This window comes from Pelodiscus sinensis, chromosome 9 (genome assembly GCF_052426305.1).
Source record: "Pelodiscus sinensis isolate ZL-2025 chromosome 9, ASM5242630v1, whole genome shotgun sequence".
Lineage (NCBI taxonomy): Eukaryota > Metazoa > Chordata > Testudines > Trionychidae > Pelodiscus > Pelodiscus sinensis.
In genome coordinates this window covers 11,923,216-11,949,154 of record NC_143060.1, presented here as the reverse complement: position 1 = coordinate 11,949,154, position 25,939 = coordinate 11,923,216, and the positions used below count along the sequence as shown (strand labels likewise).

General features: G+C 44.8%; 2 protein-coding genes across 2 annotated transcripts in view; one reads left to right on the top strand and one right to left on the bottom strand.

Moving 5' to 3' along the window:
* The first annotated feature begins 7,779 nt into the window (after positions 1-7,779).
* LOC142830542 (uncharacterized) lies at positions 7,780-13,499 on the top strand. The gene is made up of 2 exons (XM_089780422.1): positions 7,780-12,964; positions 13,185-13,499. Exons 1-2 carry the CDS (start codon positions 12,494-12,496, stop codon positions 13,383-13,385), a joined length of 672 nt encoding a protein of 223 aa, XP_089636548.1. The 5' UTR covers positions 7,780-12,493; the 3' UTR covers positions 13,386-13,499.
* Positions 13,500-17,354: 3,855 nt separating this feature from the next.
* SCP2 (sterol carrier protein 2) overlaps positions 17,355-25,939 on the bottom strand; it is a 57,378-nt gene continuing 48,793 nt past the window's right edge. Inside the window, exons 15-16 of the mRNA XM_006126385.4 lie at positions 20,121-20,200; positions 17,355-18,228 (exon numbers count right to left, since the gene is read on the bottom strand). Coding sequence (XP_006126447.3) covers positions 18,133-18,228; positions 20,121-20,200 — 176 coding nt within the window. The 3' untranslated portion in view covers positions 17,355-18,132. The remainder of the gene's footprint in view (positions 18,229-20,120; positions 20,201-25,939) is intronic.

The window sequence follows — 25,939 nt, the reverse complement described above, 5'->3', positions numbered from 1 at the left end:
CAAAAATGGCTTCACAGCCATCATAGCCCTCCTCCCTCACCTGCACCTCTTAGAGGCTCAGCACATAATCTCACGGGTTGGAGAGGAGCACTATAAAGATTATAAGAGGAGTTAGTGACAGACATGAGGAAAGATGCCTGGGGGAGGACGACAAAGGATACAAGCAATGGGATAACGTGGCAGCTCATTTTAGATGTGCACATTTTGATAATTCAGTTACAAGTGATTATGCATCATGGGATTATTGACTCACTCGCGGGCAGCATGGAAGAAGCGAGTCATAGAGGGATTATTTAGATTAAGTTGACTTTAATAGAGTCGAAAACACTGCAAACAGTGGCTTACCTTTGCTTTCTCTTATCCTTTATCTCCATCCTACTCAATTTGTGCTTGTTACAAAAATGTTCATACTCCTGGACAGAATCCATCAGTGCAAACTGAAGTCAAGACAAACCTTTTATTTAAAAAAAAAAATCATTTATCTGGTAACTTGCCACACATTTATTCTTAAGGACTGAAAACTTTGGTATCCAGTGTGATTCGATACAGAGGCAGGTGATCAAATACAAGATATAATCTATAGGGCCTAATCTGAAAACAACTGGTTTCTTTCCACTTATCTTAGTGACTTGAGTTCAGATCCCTAACTTTTTAGAGAAAGCGAAGTTACTCACCTTGTTGCAGTAACTGTTGTTCTTCGAGATGTGTCCCCGTGGGTGCTCTACTGTTGGTGCTGGGCTTGCCCCGGCGCCGCAGGACGGAGATTTTTCACAGGACGGAGTAGTTCGGCTGAACCGCACATGCGTGGGGAGCGTCTCGCGGCGTTTGCGCCCTTTTGCGCTGCTTGTTCTGGTCTGAGCCAGTATCCTCGTACCCGCCTCAGTATCTGGAAAATAAAGGGACACAGACTCCGAAGCGGGGAGGTGGGTGGATAGTAGAGCACCCACCAAGGTAAGTAACTTAGCTTTCTTCTTCTAGTGATGTCCCCATGGGTGCTCCACTGTAGGTGTCTGCAAAGCAGTATCCCACGCCCCCATATATTGATGGTAGGTGAGATTCAGAGCCTCTATCAATTGGCAGATGAAAGGACAGCAGCTGTTACGGATTTATCCGGCAGCCATCTATGGTGTACAGCGTAATGTTCTACAAAGGTGCAATAGGACGCCCACATGGCTGACCTACAGATGTCTGCAAGGGAACACCTCTTAGAAAGACAGTGGAGGTTGAAATGGCTCTAATGGAGTGCACCTTAGGGCACTTGAGGAGCGGTATTCCCCAAACAGAGTAGCAATGGGTTATTCAGGACACAATTAAGTTAGCTACTCTTTGAGAAGAAATGGGTTCACCCTTGGAGGAATCTGCCAGGGAGAGTAGAAATCTGTCTGTCTTTCTAAAGGGCTTAGTACGGTCTATATAAAAGGCTAGAGCTCTATGTACATCTAGAGCTGTGGTCACCAACCCGTCGATCACGATCAACTGGTCAATCGGGAGGGCTCAACCAGTCGATCGTGAGGCATCCAGGCCCCCCCAATTATCCCAACCCCTAGGAAGCCCCACTACCTACCTCCGAAAATGTAGTGCCGGCTTCCCGCGGGATGGAAGGAAGTCCAGCAGCTGCACGCCACTTCCAGAGTTTCTGGAAGTGCGCTGCCTGCTCCCCTCCCTCAGGTCTGTGGCATGCCAGGAGGAGGTAGGAGTTCCGGAAGAAGACGCGTGCTTGGGCTTCCGGGGGGAGGAGTGAGAGGGGAGGGGAGGCGTGCACTGGGGCTCACCTCCTCTGCGGGGGAGGAGGTAGAAGTCCGGAGGGGAAGTGCGCGCCGGGGAGGAGGGAGGAGTCCCGGGGGGAAGCGTGCGCAGGGGCTCCCCTCCTCTGCGGGGGAGAGGGGAGGAGTTCCGGGGGAAAGCGCACACTATGGCTTCCCTCCTGGGGGGGGGGGGGAGAGGGGAAGGGAGGTGCACACCGGGGATCCCCTCCTCTGTGGGGGAGGAGGTAGGAGTCCTGGGGGGAAGCGCGCACCGGGAAGGGGGGAGGAGTCCCGGTGGGAAGCATATGCCGGAGCTTTCCTCCTTTGCAGGGGAGGGGGGGAGGAGTCCCAGGAGGAGGCTCTTGCCTTCCCCACCCCCCCAGGGGAGGGAAGCTCTGGCGTGTGCCAAGGATTCCCTGCCCCAGCCAACACCCTGCCCCCTGTTCCCACTGGCACTCTGCTCCCACTGGCATCCTGGCCCCTGCTTCCACTGACACCCTGTCCTCTGTCCCAGCACCCACTAGCACCCGTCCCCAGTACCATGTCCCCTGCTCCCACCAGCACAGTTGGGGCCACATTAGTGAGGCTTTGGAGGAGTTGTTGTTGTTGTTGTTGTTTTGCTTTTGTATCTCACTTGTGTGGCCCCAACTGACTTTTCAGTGACCCCTGAATCAAAGCAGGTTATCATAAATAAAAACAATGCTGAAACTTTTTGTGTTTGACATATTTTATTTAAAAATAAAGCCTGGCCAACAAACCCCATCTGTCCGCAGCATCATAACACTCCTGCATCCCTCCCGCCCCCCCCCCCGCCGACCCATTTGAGCCTATCATACACTGGAACCCCCTGTCCTAAGCCTCTCACATCCCCAAACTCCTGTACCCCCACATCCTCAGTCTTTTGCCACCACACTCCTACACCATCCACACACTGTAAATCTGTGTCCTGAGCCCATTATACTCCTAACCTCCCTGACCTGAGGCCCTCCCATCCCCCAACCCAAACTCCTGCACCCTCATATCCACAAGCCTGTGGCTTGCTTAGTACCCCAACCCTCCACCTGACCCCAACACTCCCCAGCCTGGAGCACCCTCCCTGAGCCAGCGTCCCCTCTTCCACCTCCTCTTGCATCCAGATTCCCTCCCAGAGCTTGCACCTCTCACTCCTTCCCACACCCAAACTCCTCATTCACACCCCAGAGCCCACACATCCTGTCTCAAGCCAGTGAGGGTACAGCTAGACTGCAGGAGATGCATCTGTTCTTCCACTTTTTTAGCAGAAGAGCAAACATGCTCTTTCGGTAACCCCTATATTCCTCTTTCCATGAGGAATAAGGGGGCTTCCAAAAGAAGGGTTTTTTCTGACATTTGGTCCAGTCTAGACAGGCCAAATGTTGGAAAAACCTCTTCCTACAGAAGAATTGGGGGGAAAAAGCAGCAGTATAAGGGTTGGGGATAGCAAGTGATGGAGAGGAGGAGAATAGAGAGGGCAGGATGGGGCTTCATGGAAGGGGCGGGGCTTCAAGGAAGGGGTGGAGTGGTAGATTTTGGCTTGCTCTGTCATTTAAAAAGTGATATTGGGTGTAAAAAGGTTGGAGACCACTGGTCTAGAGTGTGGAGAGCCACTTCCTTAGGAGAAGGATTGGGCTTAGGGTAGTATGCAGGCAATATGATGGGCTCGTTGACGTGGAAATCAGAACAGACCTTAGGCATGAAGGCTGGGTGATGTCTGAGGACAACACAATCCCTCTGGAAGATGGTGTACGGAGGTACTGCCATCAGCACGGATAGCTCACTGACTCTGCGCGCAAAGGTGATTGTGAGTAGAAACACCAGTTTCTGGGTTAGAAGCTGAAGAGGTACTGTAGCTAATGGTTCAAATGGTGGGGCCATGAGGGTTCGTAGTACTAGGTCCAAGTCCCATAGTGGAGGAGGTGTGCACAGGGAAGGGTTCAAATTTGTTAGACCCTTGATGAACCTCTTTGTTAGGGGATGTGCAAATATCGAAAACCCCTCTATAGGCTGTCGGAAAGCCGCTCTTGCCACGAGATGCTAAGGCTTTAAGTGATGCTAAGGCTAACCCTCTCTGTTTCAGGTCCATTATATAGTCCAGAATGGTATGGTTAGGAGCTGTGAATGGATTCGTGTAGTGGTTTGAGCACCAGGTGGTGAACCTTGTCCATTTCGCCAGGTATGTATTTCTTGTATTGTATCGCCTACTGTGTATGAGGACGTTTTTAACATTCTCAGAGCATACGGCTTCAGTAGTGCTCAGCCAGCTAGGTACCACACTGTGAGGTGCTGCATGTGAAGTTGCAGGTGGAGAAAGTGGCGGGGTCCTGGGTGAGAAGTCTCAGAAATAGTGGTAGGTGGTAAGATGGGCAGTGGGATAGTTGTAGTAGTAGAGGGAACCAGTGCTGCCTCAGCCATGCCAGAACTACCAGTATTATTGTGGCGTGGTCTGTCTTGATTTTCTGAAGCACTCTTGGGATGAGTGGTATGGGGGGAAAAGCATACATTAAGGGACCGCTCCAGCTGATGAGGAATGCGTCCCTGAGGGAGTGGCAACCGAGACCTGCCCTGGAACAGTAGCGGCAACACTCCTTGTTGTTGTAGGTCGCGAATAGGTTGACCAGAGGCGTGCCCCATCGGTACAAGAGGGAGTGTAGGATTCCTTGGTGAAGCTCCCATTCGTGATCTGGTGTGAAGTTCCTGCTGAGGGAATCCGCTGTTATGTTGTTGATGCCAGGTAAGTATGATGCCACAAGAGTGATGCTGTTGGTGATGCACCAGTTCCAGAGTTGGACCACCTCTGCACATAGAGATCGTAATTGTGCTCCGCCCTGGCGATTGATATAGTACATTGTGGCTATATTGTCTGTCAGAATCTTTACCATGGAGTTGCTTATATGGTCGTGAAAATGCTTGCAAGCATTGGCAACAGCCCTGAGCTCCAGGAGATTTATATGGAGCAAAGTCTCTTGGGGTGTCCAGCGGCCCTGTACCGAGGCCCCACTCATATGCGCACCTCAGCCGAGAAGGGAGGCATCTGTCAAAATCTGGTACCATGGTAGCAGTTGGTGGAAGGGCACTCCTGACAGCAAATGCTGGTCCACCAATGCAGGGAGGTAATGACGTTGGGTGGTATGGTCACAATCCTGTCTGTGTACATCGGGGGTGATATGAGTGTGCACGGTAGCTAGCCAGTGTTGGAGGGTGCAAAAGTGCAGTCTGGCATGTGTGACCACAAAGGTAGTTGCGGCCATATGGCCAATGAGTTTGAGAGGTAAGAGTACCTGAATTCTGTGGTTGGCTCGGCAGGTATCTATTAGTAGCTGTATTGAATGAAACCTGGCCACCTAGGTGACTGAAGTGGCGGTGGCGACGAGGGTTCTGGAGAGAAGCTTGGGGAAGGGGAGCATGTAGATGGGCTCTGCTCATGGGGTGTCTTGGTTGTAGCCTTCCTAAGCTGCGACCATCGCAGTGCTGATGTTGGTGCTGGCTCCTCTATCTAAGGAGGCGGCGTTGTTGGTGCCGGTGCCACTTGCGGTGTTGATAGCATCAGTGCTGCACAGGCAGACTGGTTTTCCGGGCGGCTCAGTGCCAGAGTTGGTGCTGAGTGAGGCTTGCCGGGAGCTGGTGCCGCCTGTGGAGTCAGTGCCAACGTGCTACGAGTAGAGCTTGTTGGTGCCACAGGCGTTGGTGCCAATGACTGGCGAGCAGTCGTCACTGTGGAAGTGGATTTTACTAATCTGGACGTTGCCATTACAGTCATGCGCACCACAGACAGATCTGAAGTGCCCGGTTTATTGCCAAATTCAATATGCCGTGCGAAGTAGCAGGCAGAGAGCGGGTCGGAGATGGCTTGCTCTATCTTGGTTGGGCGACAGTTGAAAAGGAGGCCCTTCGCTTTTGTGACTTTCGTGGTGGCCGCGGGGGGAGGCAGATCCTTGAGGCTGAAGAGCCTTGTTGAACAGGATCATCCTGAGTCTCATCTTCCTGTCACGCCGAGCTCTGGCTGTAAGCTTAGAGCAGTGAGGGCATTTTTGTGGAACATGGCCTTCACCTAAGCAACGAATGCAGGAGGAGTGGCCGTCCTAGGCAGGCATGGCCTCGTGGCAGGTCTCACATTTCTTGAATCCTGGTGAGCCAGGCACTGTTGTAGCTTTAACTAACTTTTTTTTTTAAACCGGGAGAAGAGTAACGAGTAGGGTAAACTGGGAAGTCAGCGGAAACTTAATAAGTAAAGGAAGGTAAGCACTTATGGTAACTATTTTAAACTGTAAGTCTTTAACTTAAAATGTTCTCTTTTTAAAAAAAAAACAGAAAATGAACGGAAGGAGAAAAGGTAACTATAAAATGGATTTAAAAAGAAACAAGCTTGAATTCCTCACGAACAAGAAAGGATCCGAGGAGATCAGTTTCCTCCGTCTGCAGCCTGAGGCGGTTAAGAGGAACTGGCTCAGACCGGACTGAGCAGCACGAAAGAGTGTGAAGGCCACGAGACACTCTCTGTGCATGCACAGTCCAGCCAGACTACTACTGCAAAAAATCTCTGTCCTGTGGTGCCAGGGCAAGCCCAGCACCTAGAATGGAGCACCCACGGGGACATCACTCAAAGAAGAACACATATTTGTTTATATTTCCTAACAATAAAACTGTGTGGCTTAACTGACCAGTTACACCGCCTGATTAATTTGATGTAGTATTGGCAACATATCTGTAGCTATATAAAAATAAGTACCATCTCTTTGTTTGTGACCCCACAGGCCATATTCTGTCATGTGTTTTTAACTGGCAGAGAGGGTTACTCACCCTTTGCAGTAACAGAGGTTCTTCGAAATGGTTGTCCCTGTGAGTGCTCCACCACCCACCCTTCCTCTCCTCTCCTTTGGTGCATCATCATGCATCCCTAATCGTGCCCCCATGAACTCTAGCATCTGGGTTGGCTGGAGTTGACATTTTGAGAGGTTTATCTGGAGGCCCAGGGATTGAAAGAGTTCCATGGTGGTATTGACTGGTTTTTGTGTTTCTTGAAGGGAGTCGGCCCTTATAAGGCAGTTGTCCACATAAGGGAAGATGAATACTCCCTGCCTGCGCAGATGAGCTGCAACTACTGTCAGTACCTTGGAGAATACCCTTTGGTGCAGTGGAGAGGCCGAAGGGGAGTACCATGTACTGGAAGTGGTGTCCACCCGCGGTAAATCTGAAATATTTCCTGTGTGTGGGGTGGATAGACATATGGAAATATGCATCTTAGAGGTCGAGAGTTGCCAACCAGTCATCTTTGTTGAGGGACAGAATGATGGTGGAGAGGGTAACCATACAGAAGCATTGGGAAAGGACATGCCTGCTGAAGCCTCTGAGATCTAAGATTGGCCTCCATCTACCGGACTTCTTTTCCATGAGGAAATATCGGGAATAAAAGCCAGTGTTGCGGTACTGGTGGGGAACATGTTCCACTGCTTTGACGGAGAGCAGGTGGTCAATTTTTTGGCATAGATAGACTTGTGAGATGGGTCTCTGAAGAGGGACAGGGTAGGTGGTTGGGGTTTGGGGATGGCTTGAGGCAATGCTGCGGCGGCGGCCCGATGCCACATCACGCCGTGCCCCACCCCTGCCCACAGTGGCCACCAGCCTTACAACTGCTGCTCGCAAGCCGCTTTTTCCCTGGTCCGGCTTTCCCCCACTTTCGGAGAAGCAGCTGGGGGTATGCGGGTCTCCGCGGACCCATCACACCTTGTCTGGACTTTCCTTTGGGAAGCCAGAAGTCTCCTCATCACTATCACGGCTGCTAGAGAATGAGTGTCAGTGTCAGTGGAGTCAAGGGCAGCCTCTAGGGCTATCCTGGCTATTAGGGAGCCCTTATCTGTGTTGGCTTTAAACTGCTCCCTTTTCTGTTCTGGAAGATACTGAATAAAAGCGGGTATCTGTTCAAAGATGTGATGTGTATATTTTGCCAGCATATCCGTGTCATTTGAGATGCGTAGTTGGAGGGAGATAAAGGAGTAGGCTTTTCTACCCTTTTCTTACCAGGGGGACTGGATTTCCACTCCTTACCAGGGGTACTGGATTTTACTAAGGTATGTTTGGCCCTCTGGTTGGCAGCATCAGCTACAAGGGAGTTGGCAGGAGAGTGTGTAAAGAGAAACTCTGCACCCTGCAAGAAGACACAATATTTTCTATTTGCTTTTTTACTCACTGCAGATATTTGCGGGTGTTTGCCACAGTCATTTAGAGGGATCCAGGAGGGCAGGGCCCATGGGTGGCGCTAATTTAACTGCTGATGTAGTGTGTAAGAGGCTGGTGAGTTTATGTTGGGTGTCAGGCTGCGTCATTTATGAAATTTCTAACACATCAGCCACCCTTCTAAAGAGGTCCTGGAAAGCCCTGGAATCACTGCCTGCTGTGGGAGGCGGTGGCATGAGGGCATCCTCTGGTGGGGAGGACAACTGAGTTGGTGAGTGAGATGAATCGTTTGAGTCATTGTTGCTGAAAGAGTGATCAAAGTCAGTGTGATCCCCAGACACATCTAGGGAGGTCACAGATGTGGGTCTCGAGTAAACCTAACCTGCATGATGGTACAGTTGCTGCTGCTGGTGTGTTCTGAAAGATGCACACGAGTCCCAGTAGGGTCAAGTGGGAGGCACAGGCATAAGAGATGATAGCCATTGGTTGGGGTGCCACTGAGGCATCATCGGTTGTGGCTGAGGCATCTTCCTCCTAGGAGAGGAATACTCGGGTGAGACGGCGTTTGAGAGAGACACGGTTTCCTCCTCGCTAGATAAAGGAGGTGCAGCAGCTGTTATAGTTGCTGGAGAGAACCTGGCTAGTGCCGGGGAGGCGTCAGTACCAAAAAGCGGGGTTGTGCATACTGCGGTAACTTTTAGTTGGTCTACAGATGTAAAAGAACAAGTTTGAGGCATAGGTGGCAGGAGGTTCTGTGCCTGTGTGCCTTTTGATTTGCCAGGTATTGGGGAAGGCGCACATGCTGATGGTGTTGAGAGTGGGGCTTTGGTGAAACCACTATTTTTATCAATAGCGGAATGTGGGATCAGTGCAGCCAGTGATACTGGGGTTGTCCTCAGTTTTGTGCTGCAAGAGGCTTAGGCTTGCTAGCCTGTTTTGGAATTGTAGCCAGGTCCTGAGATCCTTGGGGCACAGTGGGTGATCACAGCCCTGGCAAGCTCTTGTCCAGAGACCCCATAAGGGACGGAACTGGCTTGGATTTGTGGGATTGCCCTTTCTTGGGTGAAGGAGTTTCCCTGTTAGCATCTCCATGTATCCTCTTAGGCTACGTCTAGACTTCATCCCTCTGCCGACAGGGATGCAAATCAAGCACTTCAGAAGTGCAGATGAGCCTGGGATTTAAATATCCTGGGCTTCATTTGCATACTCACGCTCAGGCGCTGTGCTGATAACGCACCCTTTCAAAAGTGAAAGTAAAGTGTAGCTGTGGCTCTGCCGACAGCGGGGAGGTTTTTCGGCAGATCCTGTACTCCTCATAGTACTCTTGTAACCACAGGTACATGCTCCTGATAGTATAACAAAAAATATCCATACATCTGTCCAATCCTATCCCGCTTCAAACTTCTATGTTTTCCTTCCTATGTGGCCATAGGGACAACCCTCTCTGACAACCTATAAAACTGTAGACGCTTGAAGCTGAAAACTCCCTAAATAGCCCAGACCGGTTGTTCATGTGCATTCAGTCAGCAATGGAGAGCACTCTAGCAAATGTACTCGATTTCGGCTCATTTGGGTGAGGCATTCTCAAAAATGTTGTGATCCTGAATGTATGTCCTAAATTTTCAAAAGTGATTAGTGACTTTAAGTGTCCAAATTGAGATACTTTAAAGTAGCTTAATTTTTAGAAAGTGCTAAGCCTCTACACTCTAAAAATCATCTCCCTTTTAAGTGTCTCAAGTTGGGCACCCAAAATCACTGATTTTAAGCAGTCAGATCTATGGTTTTAGGTGGAAACTATCAAAACTACATGGTGCATCACCCAGACTTCAGATATGGCAGAACAGGTAGGTTCAAACCCAAAATATGGGACAAAAAATCAGGGGCTATGAACCCAGAGTGAAAGAATATAACAAATTCTTGCAAGCCAAATCTGCTGAGTTAATCATACCTTTGCTCATCAGCTCAGCCTCAGAGACATGGATTTCATTTTCTACATGTACTGAAATGAGTTTTGAACATTTTTAATACAAAATTTCAATTTAATACACAACTAGAAGATTTACCGGGTGTTGCCCAGGTCCTTCAGGGCAGGGGGCAAGAGGTATGGGGTGGTGGTGCAGGAGTCAGGGCAAAGCCTTGGAGATGGGGAGAGGCAAGGCAGGAGGAGAGAGGAATGGGGATGCAGGAGTCAGGGTGGGAGGTGGCAGGTGAGGAGAGACTAAGGGCACAGGGCTGGGGATGTGGGGGGGTGTATGCGCAAGAGTGAGGTTTGGGGGGTGAAGAGGAGCTCAGAGCAGGGGGTCTCTCACTCCCTTACCCTGCAGCTGGCAGGGGCTTTCTGTTCCCCGCTCCTCTCCCCCGGCTAGGAGGGGCCTTTTGTACCTGCCAGTGCTGCGACCAAGGGCTGGGAGAGAAAGGGTTTGGGGCAGGGGGGCTACTTACCCATTCTGGTGGAAGGCAAGAGGGCAAGTCCCAGCTCTTGCTCGCCACTCTCTTGGTCGTACGGCTGCCCCCCGGGGTCAAATCTGCAGCATAGCTCACCCCTGTGCTCACTACCCCCAATGGCCACTGTCGGTATCGGGTCCCTCCTTTCTGTGCCCTCTTTGTTTCTATGTTATGGAACACAGTCCCATTCCCAGCACTTTCCATTTACCTGGCACAACCAAACCCTGACCTTAAGTTAGGCTAAGAGGAAGCTGCAGACCAAATTTGGTGGTTCTAGTTCTTACCATTTAGGAGGAGTTCTTGAACAGACTCATGGACAAACAGATGCACATTTCTAAAATATATTGATAGATGATCAACAACTTAATTTCAGCTGATAAAAATACTGACATGTTTCAAAAAGAAAGATTATTCACTGACACCCACAAACAAAGGGGACGCTTTATAAAGTTTAACTTCTGAAGCTGAATTTTGGTTCCTACGAGCTGGGAACCTGAAATTATTAAGCCTACTGCCTGAAAGAGAAGTGTTTGTTTTTAAGGTCCTTGATACGAAGAGCTATGGTGGCAAACACAGAATCTTTTTGTATGCACAGGCTCTTAAAGAAGTGACAAAGGCTTTGGTAATGAACTGTTTATATAATACAACATCTGAGACATACATGGAGAGTCTGGAAATGAAAGACACATGCAAACCAAGTTTAGGTTACCTCACAGAAGGGCTTTGCCCCCTTTTTCCATCACCAGTGAATAAAGCAAGTGATTTTTGGGCACAAGCAAAGCTGAAATCACAAACAAATTCGGCGTTATGAAGGAAGTTAATTCAACCACACATGAGCAGGGAACTTAGTGATTTTCACTTCTCACTGACATTTGAATAGTTTCTTTTCTATTAAGATAATATGGGGTAAACATTCCATGTGATCAGAATTGTGTGGCTATAACAGGTGAGAACATTGCACAATGGGAGAAACCTGATAGTGGATGCCTGTTTCTAATTTAGTACACAAAAACACCATTGTGAGAGAATGAAGATTGGTGTACATACAACACATCTAACTCAAAACCAAGGAAACAAACACAATATATCTTTTGATCCTCAGACCAAAGGCACACACATCACCACTAGAATGACTTTAATGACAAAGCCAGCACTGCACAACTTTAACTCTGCCCCTGCAAGGATGCCAGCTTGTCAATACTGCCTCCCCAAGATCTCTACCAACATTAAGAGACAAGCTTACACCAGCATTCACTTCTATATGCTCTGTTCTTGAAAAGCACTCATTCATGTGTGGGGAAGAAATTAACTGATTTTCTTGAAATTGTTCAGAAAATTCAAACTATACTCAGATTATATGCCAAAAATTTGGGGCAGATGCACTGTTTTTCATACAAAACAAGTGTGATCTCCCATTTTAATTGTAAAACTGAACACAGACTTAACTATGACTGTACAGTGATGCTAGCATATGATGTGCTGCTAAGAACTCAGCCTGGTCTACTTCATTTCTCCAAGCCTGAGGACATTTAGAAGTCCAATACAAGAGACATTAAAGAAATGTGCATCTTGTATGCATCACATGCAGTAGCATAATAATGGAGAAAGAATGATTTTCCTCCTTTAACATGAGTTATGATAAGGACGTAGAGACAGACGGTATGTCTAGAGTACAGGCTTACGTTGACAAAACGTCGACATAGAGCGTCCAGACTACCTCGCTTTGTTGACATAAGAGCATCCAGACTGCGGGACGCTCTGTGGACAGGAGGAGGCACCTGGAAGTGCTTCTGAAAGGTCACAGGGGCAGCCATAAAGCCCAGGCACTGCTTGCTGCATGGTCTCTGCAGAGACGCACACTTAAAGGGATACTCCTGGACAGCCTTGCCTCTGCTCCTGCTTCTAGCTTGCCAACCTTTACAGGGAAAGCAAAGCTGCTGCAGTCTTCCTGGCTCTGGTTGCCTTGCTTTGTCGGACACCACAGCTGTATATTATCTGGTTTGTCTGTTTTTGTTTGCTTCTGTGTTTGTTTGTTTGCTTGGGTTTTGACTTTTTTGTTTGTATTTTTGTTCTTGTGTTTGTTTCTTTTGTGTGTTATTTTGGCTTTTTTGGACATGGAGCCTGAGCTGCCTCTGGGCAGGCAATGGCCCCACACCGTGCTGCTGGAAGCTCTGCCTCATGCTCAGGAGAGAATGATGACCTTGGCAGCAGAGTTGGATCCTGAGCTCAGCTTTGAGCCCCTCACTCAGGCTGCAACCCTGCTGCCCTTGCCCCCCAACTTTTTCCTGGAGAGGCGGGTTTGGATGCTGGACACCAGTTTGGACTGGTGGGACTGGCTAGTGCTGCAGCAGTGGGATGACGATCAGTGGCTCAGAAACTTCCGGATGCGGAAGGCCACATTCCAGGAGCTCTGTACCTGGCTCGCCACTGCCCTGCAACACCAGGACACCCACTTGCAGCCCACCATCCCCCTGGAGAAGTGCGTCGCCATTGCGCTGTGGAAGCTGGCCACCCCCAACAACTACCGCTCCGTGGGGCATCAGTTTGGAGTGGGGAAGTCTACCATTGGGTCCGTCTTGATGGAGGTAAGTCACTCTCAGGGGACAGTCCGGGAGGGCAGTCAGGACTAGGCACAGGGAATTGGGGATGGGGTGGCAGAGGTAGCAGCACTCTCAGCCTCACCCTGCCATGGTGCAGGGGGTGGGGAAGGGATTGTCGGGGGGGGGGGGCTTTTGGGGCCTGGGGGGAAAGTGGGAGCACTTCTAATGTCCTGTTCTCTGTGTTTCTATTTGTCCCATTCTGCAGGTGGTGACGGCCATCAAAGCGGAGCTGCTCCACAGGACCGTCCACCTCGGAGACCTGCAGACCATCCTGGCCAGATTTGCAGGCCTGGGGTTCCCAAACTGCGGTGGAGCACTGGACGGGACCCACATCCCCATCCGCGCCCCGCCCCATCGAGCAGCACAATACATCAATAGGAAGGGCTATTGGTGCTGCAGGTCTTAGTCGACCATAGGGGACAGTTCACTGATGTGTGTGTCGAGTGGTCAGGCCGGGCACACAACGCCTGTGTGTTCAGGAACTCCTACCTGTACTGCAGGCTGCAGCATTCTTCCCAGAGAGGAACTTGGCAGTCAGGGATGTGCAGATGCCTATGTGCATCGTGGCCGATGTGGCGTACCCCTTTATGCCCTGGCTCATGAAGCCCTACGCTGGCCACCTGGATGTGAGCAGGGAACTGTTCAACTCCCACCTCAATAGGGCTCGCTTCCAGGTGGAGTGCGCCGTTTGAAAGGCAGGTTTAGGTGCCTGCTAGGAACACAACATCCCTGATGTGGTTGCAGCATGCTATGTGCTGCACAACCTTGTAGAGAGGAAAGGGGAGGCCTTCCTCCCTGCGTGAAGGACACAGACGGAGATAGAGGGGGGAGAGTTTGGGCAGCCCCAGACAGCTGCCACCTGGCAAGCCCACCAGCTGGGCCTACCCATTCGGGAAGCCCTGAGGGAGCAATGGGAGTGCCCCATGCCCCTGGTGCCTTCCTCCCTGCAACTCCTCCCAGCCCCACATTCACCCATTCTACTCAGTCCCCACTCACTGAGAATGGAGACAGGTGATGCTGAAAACTCTTTTACGCTTTATTTAACTGTTGGTTTTTGAACAAATGAAAATAAATAACTCTTTGCTTCAGAGAAAAATAATGTCTGTCTTAGGGTGTGTCTAGACTACCTAGTTTTGTTGACAAAAGTGGACTTTTGTCGACAAAACTATACCAGCGTCTACACTACCGCTGAGTTCTGTCAACATAATGTCGACAGAACTCAGCAGTTTTGTCGACGCTGATATACCTCATTTTACGAGGCATAACACCTTCTGTGGACAGAACTCTGTCGACAGAAGGTGTTATTGCCTGTAACATTGCGTCCAGACTACGGAGTTCTGTCGACAAAGCAGCTTGCTTTGTCGACAGAACTCAATGTGTCTGGACGCTCTTTGTCGACGGAAGTTTTGTCGACAGTATCTGTCGACAAAACTTCCGTCGACAAAACGCGGTAGTCTAGACGTACCCTTAGAAAATAAACTGCTTTGAAAAAAAAAGTGCGTTCCTCAGTTTGTGTCACTTGTGGGAAGGGGGAATGTGAACTTGGAAGGGGGGAGAGAGGCTCAGGGCTGAGGGGGCTGCCTGGAGGCAGAGCTCCTGGTGGTTTGGCTCTGGAGGCCTTGTCGCACCTGGCTGCATGTGCGGGATGCCACAGAAGGGGGCTGGGCAGGAGGTGGGGCTGGGGCTTGGTAACTCCCAGGATTTCAAAGTGGAGTTTTGCTTAAGTTTATGCAGCAATATAGCCTGCATTAAATACTTTATATGCAGCTCCTATAGATCAAGAGCAAATATTATGCAGAGGATAGAGGCCTATATAAGAAAACTGAAGCAAAATCTAATCTTTCACTGAAAAGGAGTGTAAAAAATGTTGGCATTTGCTGAGTACCAAAATGTAAAAGCACTAAAAGGCGTTGAGCCCATGGTTGATGATGATGATGAAAACATAAAAGGGAATTTTGTAGAACAGGAACAGTCGCTTAGTCTTAAGAATATGTGCACAACTAAAAGATTTAATGCAATACATTGCTTTCTCTGATTACAGTTCCAGTTTTTGCTAATTTGGAATATTTTCAAGTAAGGACTGTTATAGGACAGTTGAGATACTGTCTGCAGATGGAACCATGCCTGTCAAATATCTCAAAATGAATATGAACATGCTGACTGGATATATTTTGATCAGTAAACTTTTTTTTTAATCTTTAAATTAGTAAAAGTGGGCAGTTATTTGAATAAAAGCTAATTCACACCCTACTGGATACTGGATAATTTCTGAAGGGCAGTTACTCATTTGGATTTTGCCAAGAAATTCCTGAGTAGTTCCAAAAAGTAGGAACCTGTCAGGTCATAATATTCAAAAAATGAAGGTAAAGAAACTATTGCTTCTGGCTTTCACTGCTGGCCTCTTGCCATATGCTGCCACAATGGCTGACTAAAGGTCAAAGGGCAGGACAACAGCAATTTGCAATATCTGATATGCAGCATCTACAGGTATAACCAAGTGATACTAGCCAGTCAACAAGATTGTTGACATTCAATAGCTGAGCTAACAAACCCAGCTAATCATTTCAACCACGTACCAGAAAACCACAATGAGTATCAACCTTTTTGGTTTTGTATTCTTTTCTAATTTTTTATTAGTAGAGGGTAACCTGCATCTTAACAAGCTTGTACTTCGATTTTTGGTCTTGTTTTTTCACTCCAGCAGATGGCTGGTAATGGACATGTGGATAGACTTAAAAGAATTTGAGAATATGTTCATGAGATATTTCCTTAAACATCTAAAACTGCCCCAGATTAGCACTGCTATCTAAAAGATCACATGTATTGTAGAGGTTCAGGGTCATATGCTTGAATCTTGAAACTTATTTTAATCTAAATGTTTTGTTGGAATTGTAAGTATACTAAGCCATAATATCTTGAATTGTATTGGAATCTTTCACACAACTGTTTTAGAGGAGACAGGGAAGACGGTTGCCTTATCATCATCATCATCATCATCAACAACCATGGGCTCAACGCCCGTTGGTGTCCAATAGTTCCCTCACTATTTTCTTTCATCTTTCCCTGTCCAGTGCGGAGTGGCTTAGTTTCTGTAGACTAGCTCCTCACCAATCTATTACATCATCTACCCATTCTCTGCGGGGTCTGCTTCTCCTATTCGGATGATCCATTCTGCCAAATACCAGGGTCTTAACTTTTCACTGATCGTTCATTCTGCAGATATGCCCGAATAACTATAACTTTCGTTGTATAACCTTCTGCAGTAGGCTCTCCTTCGACTGTATCTTCCTATATAAATTCCTCGTTGGTGACCTTCTGCATCCATCCTATTCTCAGGATCTTTCAATAACAACTCCTCTTGAACACCAATATCCTTCTCTTCAAATCTTTCATTATCACCGATGTCTCACATCTGTACAACATGCTGCTAAATACACACATTTTCAAGACACTCAGCTTCATTCCTAAGCTAATTGCTTTACTTTTCCAGATATTATCCATCGCCTTCAAACTCACTCTTGCTTTTGCTATTCTAGTTGTTATTTCCTTCTTACACTCTAGATCATACGTCATGTTGCTCCCCAAATATGTGAACTTCTCTATGTTCTCTAGTTCGATCCCATCTACACTGATTTTCCTATTTCCTTATCTCCAAATGCCATTGTCTTCATTTTATCGATATTCATAATCGGTCCATATCGCTTCCCTTCCTCATTTAGTACCTGCACCGTTCTCGCTAGCTTCTCTTCATCTTCCTTGATGATAACTATATCATCTGCAAACCTTGAGTTGTTAATTCCCATCCCATGCACTGATATCCCTTCTACCTCTTCCTTGCTCTTGTCCATCGCTCTCTGCAGGTGCGTGATGTTGCCTACCTATCTATAATTAGGGCAGGGACTGTCACATTTGGCATCAGAGAGCTTCAGCTTGGGAGTGATTTAATCTTCCCTGTTGCAATGACAAATATATCAGCTGGCATTGAGATTGACAATGTCCTGTTATTTGGGGGCTGACAGAGACTGTCTTCCAAATTACTAGGTAATTTTTAAAAGAATTATAGGTTTATGTAGTATGGTTTAATCAATCTGATATTAATATTAATTTGAAGATTTGATGTTCTTTTTTAATTTGATATGTATTTTATGCTTTCTGATTGTTGGCTAAATTAAACAAATATATAAAATCAGTACATTATTTGAGAAGTTTCTTCCCCAGACACTGGGTTTTTAGGACTACAAAGAATTCTCCAGGAGATGATAGATTGCTCTGTCATGCACTTGGTTGTGGTCCACAGAAAAATTGTCCTTATAATCCTCACAGTATGCACCATGAAAACCAATCTGTATAAAAAATTTGACAAAAAAAGTCACACTGAAGAGGAAAACATATTTAATTTTCTATTAAACATTTGAAAGAATACATTATTTCCCCAAAACCAAATATGAAGAAATAAGAATATTTTACAGTATTAGGTAAGAACTCAAAGATAATTACCAATTATAGGAAAATTTTATAAACAAGTATTTAAGCAAAGAATATTTTAATGTTATTTGATTTTCCTCTCAATCTTATTTCAAAGTGATAAGACATTACAATTAATGCTGTGAATTTCAAAGCAAATTTTGGTCTGACCACTAATTCTGAAAGTTTTATTTACTTAGAGGTATTTTTTTAATTTCCCAAAGTTGTAGTATGGGAAATACTTTAAAAGCAGATTCTAAGTTTAAGAAGAGTTATGTAGCTATAGATATCCCTCCCTCTGATGAAATCATTTTAACTTAAGAAGCAATTTGTTGAAGTTCAATGACAGCAAAGTGACCTTTCTTATTAAAAATATGTGAGGCTTTTAAAAATAATTTCAGACTAATTAACACCAAATTTTGTTTACATAATTCCTTGCATTATACAGTTTATACTCATTATTAGTGCCTCAGTTTAGCCTAAAGTTACAATTACTCCATTCACTTTGCACTATGGAATTCAGGAAGACCATACTGAAATCTCAATTAGTTCTCTACTAATTTTAGGAAAGATGGATTTCATTACCTACATTTAGAAAAACCTGTATTCCTGTTACTTTCGGTGCCTGGTTCCACTCTAGATTTTGACAAATATATTAAGTCTTGTTTGTGAAGTACAGTCACATGAATTCAAAGTTTAGCTTTGCCTGGCTGGAGCTGTAGATTCTGAAGCTTCATAGCCATGCCCATGTTCCCAGAAATCTTCAGTTTACCTTGAAAGAAAGCCTGCAAAGATGAAAATGAAGAATGTTATTTTCCCCTTTGGTATTGACGCTTCTAATCTTTGCAGGTGATGCTGTCTTGTGGTGATTTTACCACTTCATCCAAAGTTTATGCCTAATATTCTGAGGCATTCAAATAGTATGGCAATACAGAATATAAAAAAAACTTTGTAGCATGGGTTGTAATTTCTTTACAGACCAAACACATTACCTCTGCAACATTTTCACAGTTAAAAGAATCAAGAAAAAAAAGTCATATGCCTGCTTCTCTACAACAATTATCCATGGCAAACTACTGCATTTTAGACTCTTTACATATTATACCTTTTACATACTGAATCCAAGATGGGATTCCTTCTTCCTTTCCTCCTTCATTTCTTCCTCAAATTCTCAATGATGCTTGTATTGTCTATATCACCCTATAAACAACACTACTTTCTTCTTCCCTTGTGCACCCCACTGTCCTCCACATAAAGACATTAATTTCCACCTTTCCTGCAGCCTTCAGACTCCAAGTTTCCCCTCTTAGCTTACCTGGTTAATTCACTCAGTATAATGTATAGCTTTTCTAAACACTCTTTTTTAGGTTAATAGTCTTCTTTGCCTTTATTTCAAAAATGAAAGTTTTATCTATCGCAAAGGCTGGTTAATAAAAATTAGAGAAACTCAAGAGTCAACCTCTTTCTGAATGACCATCCTCTCACATTATTCTCAATGGGACAGAGCACAGCTGCCACAATCAAACTGGCCACTGTCACCACTTGTTTCCAATAAGTGAAACCCCTTATGCTGTCAGAAGCCAGAGAGAAACACTATGGGAAACAATCTCTTCTAAAAATGACCATCTGAGAACAGCCCAGGCCTTCAGTCCCATTCAGAATAATGGAAGACGAACAGCCATTTTGAAAGAGATCAGTTATACGTGAAATTCTATGTAGAAAAGCAAAATTCTTCATTGTCATACTAAAGGAGAAACTTCCACTTACGAAGAACTGGGGGGTGAAGGAGACCATTAATTCTAAAATTGCCTTTATAAATAGCCTACACATAGGATTACAATGAGTTTTTAAGTATCAGAACAGTGTAAAACATCTGTGTTATTCCAATATTAAGATTATTCAGGACAAAGATGAGATTCAACATCAAGTGCTAAATTACTCAATGACTCATTTTAAAGTAATAAAATTAGCTTGTAAACTAAATATATATTTACTTGTAAAGTCTCACAAAAAGCGAGTGCTGAATTTTGGTGAGAATATGCTTTATTTTTCATATACAACCAACTGGTTGAATCTCTGGTTCAAGTGCAAAAATGCTCAATTCATCCTTATCTATGGAACTGTGAGCAGGAACTTCATAAATTTCTAAATGCCCCAGTGATGCTCACTTAAAAACAGCAGGAATTTAATAAACAGAGTTTAAAAAATGAGGGAGTTAACATTTTAAAAAGCAAGGTAAGGCTTTACCTACAGAATCTTAGAAGAACTGTGGTGCAGTCACTGCCTTGTTTTGAACTGTTCAGTACTTAGGTGTTTTGTGACTAGTGTACTTCTTGCTATTCATTTCTTCACCATGTAGTCTTGTTATAATAAGGCTGAATAATGAAGCAATTCTAAACAGGAAATGCATTCATTGCACTTACAGACTGTCAGGCAAACATTCTGCCAAATAAACTGGAAATACATTAGCATAAAAATTTGTATTTGCTATCTTTTAGCTCTAGCAGGTGTTGAAAAATACTCTTGCATAAAAAAAAATATTGATCACTTAGCCAAAAGAATCTAGAAAAAATGAAAGGCTCTGCCTCAGTTAAATAGCCAGTAAAATAAATTAAAAACAAAACAAAACAAAACAAAACATATATTCATCTTTTCATTTAATTTTCATTTTACTTACTGTCTGTGGATTTATTTTGCCAGTCATTAAAGCCAACAAGTCAGAATCAGCCATTGTAATGATACAGTCAGCTTTCTTATCTGTAACATGTAACAGAGACAGAGTTCAACTGTTCAGCTTCAAGTTGAGAGAAATGGCAAGTTGAGAGAAATGGCAAGTTGAGTTACATTAAAGTTCCTGAGAATGCAAACTAGTGGAATTATATTAAAAGAAGTCATGGTCTAGAGTGTCACATGTTGTTTATTGACATAGCTCTGCAGAAGGTGGAAGGAACAGATAAAATACAAGCAAGCCTCATCAGCAGGTAATGACATAATCACTAACAAATATTTCAGAGCGGTAGCCGTGTTAGTTTGTAACTGGAAAAAAAAACTTAAACAATGAATAGTCCTGCAGCACCTTAGAGACTTAACAAAAAATGTAGATGGTATCATGAGCTTTTGTGGGTACAACCCGTGTTGTACTATTTGCTGTTTAAGTTTTAACAAATATTTGTCAGATTAGGTGAAAGCGATCATGAAATCACAGAATTCATGATTCTAAGGAATGGTAGAAGGGAGAACAGCAAAATAGAGACAATGGATTTCAGAAAGGCAGATTTTAGTAAACTCAGAGAGCTGGTAGGTAAGATCCCATGGGAAACAAGAGTAAGAGGAAAAACAACTGAAGAGAGTTGGCAGCCTTTCAAAGGGACATTATTAAAGGCCCAAAACCAAACTATTCCACTCCATAGGAAAGACAGGAAGTATGGCAGGAGACCACCTTGGATCAACTGGGAGATACTATATGATCTAAACATTAAAAAAAAAAGTTGTATAAGAAGTGGAAACTAGGTCAAATTACAAAGGATGAATATAAGCAAACAACACAGGTATGCAGGGGCAAGATTAGAAAGGCAAAGGAACAAAATGACCTAAATCTAGCTAGAGGAATAAAAGGTAACAAGAAGATGTTCTACAAGTATATTAGGAGCAAGAGGAAGATCAAGGACAGGGTAGGCTCACTGATCAGTGAAGAGGAAGAAACAATAACAGGAAACTTGGAAATGGCAGAGGTGCTTAATGACTTCTTTGTTTCAGTTTTTGTCAAGAAGATGTATGTTAGGCATCCCGTCACCATAGTGAATGCTAGTGGAAATGAGGTAGGTTTAGAAGTTAAAATAAAAGAAAAAAATAAAAATTACTTAGAAAACTTAGATGTCTACAAGTCACCAGGCCCTGAAATCCTAAAATATTCAAGGAGCTAATACAGGAGGTATCTGAGCCTTTAGTTGTCATCTTTAAAAAAAATCATGAAAGTTGGGAGAGATTCCAGAAGACTGGAAAAGGGCAAATATAGCGTCCATCTATAAAAAGGGAAATAAGAACAACCCACAAAACAACAGACCAGTCAGTTTAACTTCTGTGCCAGGGAAGATAATGGAGCAAGTAATTAAGAAATCCATTTGCAAACATCTGGAAGATAATAAGGTGATAGGTAACACCCAGCATGGATTTGTAATGAACAAATCATGTCAAACCAATCTGATAGCTTTCTTTGATAGGATATTAAGTCTTGTGGATAAGGGAGAAGCAGTGGACGTGGTATACCTAGACTTTAGTAAGCATTTGACATGGTCTTGCATAACCTTCTTATCAATAAACTAAGGAAATGCAACTAGATGGGGCTACTATAAGGTGGGTGCATAACTGGCTGGCTACTCATTCTCAGAGAGTAGTTAACAGTTCACAGTTATCAACTGTTAATATATAAATTCAACTCATGCTGGAATGGGAAAGAAAATCCTGGGTGTGCTTACGTAAATACAGTTTCACCAGTGCTATAGGCCTGATGGATGGTCAATTGTTAGAATGGAGTTTTGCCTACTGTAACTAATTTGGCTGTTGTGGGGTAACAAACCATGTTAACCCTAAATGTAAGAATTGTAAAATATGACTACCAGTGCTTGCAGAAGAGAGACTGCCATTGTAAAGAGTCTCGAATGGATAAGCCTTTCCCTTACAGACTCAAGAGGATTGGCTTGGGGAGGGAGGAGTTTGAACCAGCAGGCTATATGACCTCCAGGTGTGAGCTGTAAGACTGGTTCAATCTGTCTCTCTTCCCTCCCCACTCCGTTCTAAGGATAGAACGAAAACAGACTCCATAAGAGGTCTCTTTATTATTTTAAATATTATTCCAATGGAAGCTGGAATCTTTTGGCCAGCCTACGTGGTGGGCCAAGAACTGAAATCACTGAGAAACTGACATCACAAAGAGCTGAAATCACTAGGTTTGGCCCAGGACCAGACCCATCATGGAAGCAGCAGCAGGTGGTCAGCAGGGTGGCTGGCAGGAGCAGAGAGCCAGTGGGGCAGGTGGCAGGAGCAGGTGGCCAGCTGGCAGGAGAGGCTGGCAGGAGCAAGTGGCCAGTGGGGCGGCCGGTGAGAGCTGCAGCGAGTGGCCAATGGAATGGATAAGACGCCACCTATTCCCACCCAACCCCCAAGGGTGGGAGGTGAGCTCTGAAAATCACCTCTGAGCTCTGGTCTGCCCTGACCAAGGGCAGCAACTGTGAGTGGGGTACAGAGAAATGTTGGACATGTGAATGGGACACTTACATTGCTGGACTTGTGAACCTGAGAGGCAAAGGACATTGCTCAATTCTCTTGAGCTAGGACATTTACTTGTGGGTTGATTATGAACTCTGTGGTGTTCTCCCAAGTTAATGCCACATTACTTCTCTTCCTCTTTCATTAAAACTTTCTTTTCTACACACAGACTCTGTGCTTGCGAGTGGGGAAGCACGGTAACTCAGAAGCACCCGTGTGTGTGTGTGTGTGGGTTTCCCAGGCTACTGGGTAGGGGATCGAGCCAGGTCTATGCGGGTTGGATGAAAAGGAACCCCCTCGATATTGAACCCAGCCCTGGCTGCTGCCGACACTACTTGGCAGAACGGTTACACAAGTATCTAAAAGAGTGTTACAAAGAGGAGGGAGAAAAAATGATCTCCTTGGCCTCTGAGGATAGGACAAGAATCAATGGGCTTAAATTGCAGCGAGGGAAGGCTAGGTTGGACATTAGGGAAAGCTTCCTAAATGTCAGGGTGGTTAAACACTGGAATAAATTGCCTAGGAAGGTTGTGGAAACTCCACCACTGGAAATATTTAAGAGCAGGTTAGACAGACACCTGTCATGGATGATCTAGACAGTGCTTGGTCCTGCCGTGGGGGCAGGAGACTGAACTTAATGACCTCTTGAGGTCCCTTCAAGTTCTATGATTACCTCTTCTGTTCATTCCCTTTGGGGCACCTGGCATTGGCCACTATCAGAAGACAGGACACTGGGATAGGACAGTGGGACCTTTGGTCTGACCCAGAATGGCTGTTCTTACATTGTTATTAAGAAAGCCTGTTACATAAAGATCAGCGAGAATCCCAGGCAGGTCTTTACAATATAGCCTATGTAGTCATTCTGTACTTAAATATTAAACCATTTGCTATAAAAGTGGGTTCATTAATAAACGGCACTGGGATTAGATGCATTGGGGTATGACAATATGATTTAAAATCTCTCTCTAGACTGCTGGTTCAAATCAAACCCAGATCACTGACAACTGGAAGTTGTTAATATGCGAGGACTATATGAGGCCTGTAAAATGAGACTGTGATCACAGTACAGTTCCAAAAGAATTACAGTCCACAGCAATAATCTACCACAATATTTAATCTCAACTGAGATTGAAGGAGAGATCCTCAAATACATTCCAGCCCCTTTATGCTGAGAAAAGCATCAGACTGTATAAATCCTGCTTGTTGGTGGAAGATTTCCCTATTGCTGGCACTGCAGAAAAACAAATATAAAATTGTCTTATGACAACCTCTTCACAAGACCTACTGCAAGGAATGTACCAAGCATGGAAGGTAAACATCAGAGGTGAGGCCTTGGGGCCACTACAGCCTGCAGAACAGTTCAGGAACAGAAGGGATCAGGGGCCACTTAAAGCCTCTCCTGATTTGTGAGTTTTGTGTTTATACCTCTGAAGATATGTTTATACTGAAATCAAAGACCCGCTGCTTGCTCAGGCCAGCTGACTTGGACTCAGAGGGCTTGGGCTGTGGGGCAATAAAATTGCAAGGACAGATGTTTGGGCTCTGGCTGGAACCAGTCTTTGAGATGCTGCAAGGGAGAAGGGTCCCAGGCTCTGGCCAGAGAATCTGTAATTTTATAGCCCTGCAGCTCAAGCTCTAGTCAACTGACTTGAGACTGCCAATTTGAGCCAGCTGTGGCAGTGCAATAGGTCTTTTACCATAGTGTCAATGTACAGTTAGAAATGGAGCACAAAACATCACCTTTAATGGGCATGAGCTTATCTACACCACATGGTGTCTCCTCCAGAACCAGCTTGATGCTTATTTGCAGGGAAGGGAAATGTCATTTCCTGTTCTGCTCCTGGAACTGCATAGGAAATTTTAATACTTGTGAAAGGTGCTGAAAACTAAGAAGTATTATTTCATATTATGTTTGGAAAAATTGTACTTAATTACCTATCCATTAGGGAAACAGATCCTTATGTGATTACTGAAATGTTAACCCCAGGAGTTAGATTCATGTTTTCTCACCCTTTTGATTTTTATTATGAACTTAATCTCACAATAGAAATAAAAACTTGAACTTGGATTAGATGTCTGTTTAATCTTGAGACAGTTCCTGGAGATATGTATCACTATACAAACTCCAAGTTCAGGCATTTCCTGCCCAGAGCTTTTCAAGGAGGCGCATGTGTTATGTTTTCCTTAGTACATTTCTTAACAAAAAGCTCATAGCCGCAGCTGCTGAATTAGTGCAACCCCAAGAGAGTAAGATCTCCTTCACCATAAGCCAACTAAAAATGTTATCTATTTCATCTGTCTCTATAACCACAATGAGTTTTCATTTACTTTCTTGATTGGATTTTAATTAAAACAAAAGATAGGCCAGTATCTACACAGAGCACTGTTACTTAATAAAACACATTCATAACAGAACGAATAATGACTGAAAACATCTTATCCTTAGACTAACAATAACTTACTTATTGCTGGTACTGCAGAAAAACAATTATAAAACTGTCCTATAAGAACCTCAGTTGCAGATTTATGTCCAAGGGCAAAGTTACAAAAGACATGAACCATCCAATTCTCTGAAGTACATTTAATGAATAAGTTTTAGGGGTTTTTGTTTTTTACTTTACAGCAGTTTAAAGAAGAATATAAAATCTTTTCCACTTTTTCTAAAATAGCACAATTATCCCCACCAAGTTTTGTATTCTTACTCATGCAGCTAATATTAATTTCTCTTGCTTCCCTGTTGATTTAAAATGGGGGTTTGAAGTTAACATGGTTTTGTCAGCTGGCAAAGTAGGCCAATTTTATCCCATTTAAAAAAAGGGGAGAGAGGGTTTTTTTGGGGGGAAGGGAAGGAAAAAAAGAAAATTCTTCACTGGTGACTTTGGACCTGTCAATATCACTAGCAACTAATGACAGTTCCAAGTGAAAACATGGGTAATCACTGGATGTAGCAATTCTGGACATGGGCCATGCATGCTCCCATTTGCAGCTGCAATTATGGCTGCCCTCCAAATTTCAAGAACAATCTTCTATCTGTCCATTCAGGCATTTCTACGATATCCACTGGTGTAGTAGCTACCTTTTTTTTTTTAATTCTGGCATTGGTCCTTCCAAGAGTTGTATGTCAGCTATAGTCTATTCAAATATTGTATATCTAACTGAGAAGCCTTAAAAAGGGTCATAGGAAACATGAGGTCAGGAGGAGAAGAGGAATGGAACTTAATCTTAGCTATA

What these genes read in the sequence shown, in the direction of transcription:
- LOC142830542 (XM_089780422.1), top strand. Translation starts at nt 12,494, where the DNA reads ATGGAGCCTGAGCTGCCTCTGGGCAGGCAATGGCCCCACACCGTGCTG. An exon ending in TTGGGTCCGTCTTGATGGAG is followed by an intron (nt 12,965 to 13,184) that starts GTAAGTCACTCT and finishes CCCATTCTGCAG; the next exon opens with GTGGTGACGGCCATCAAAGC.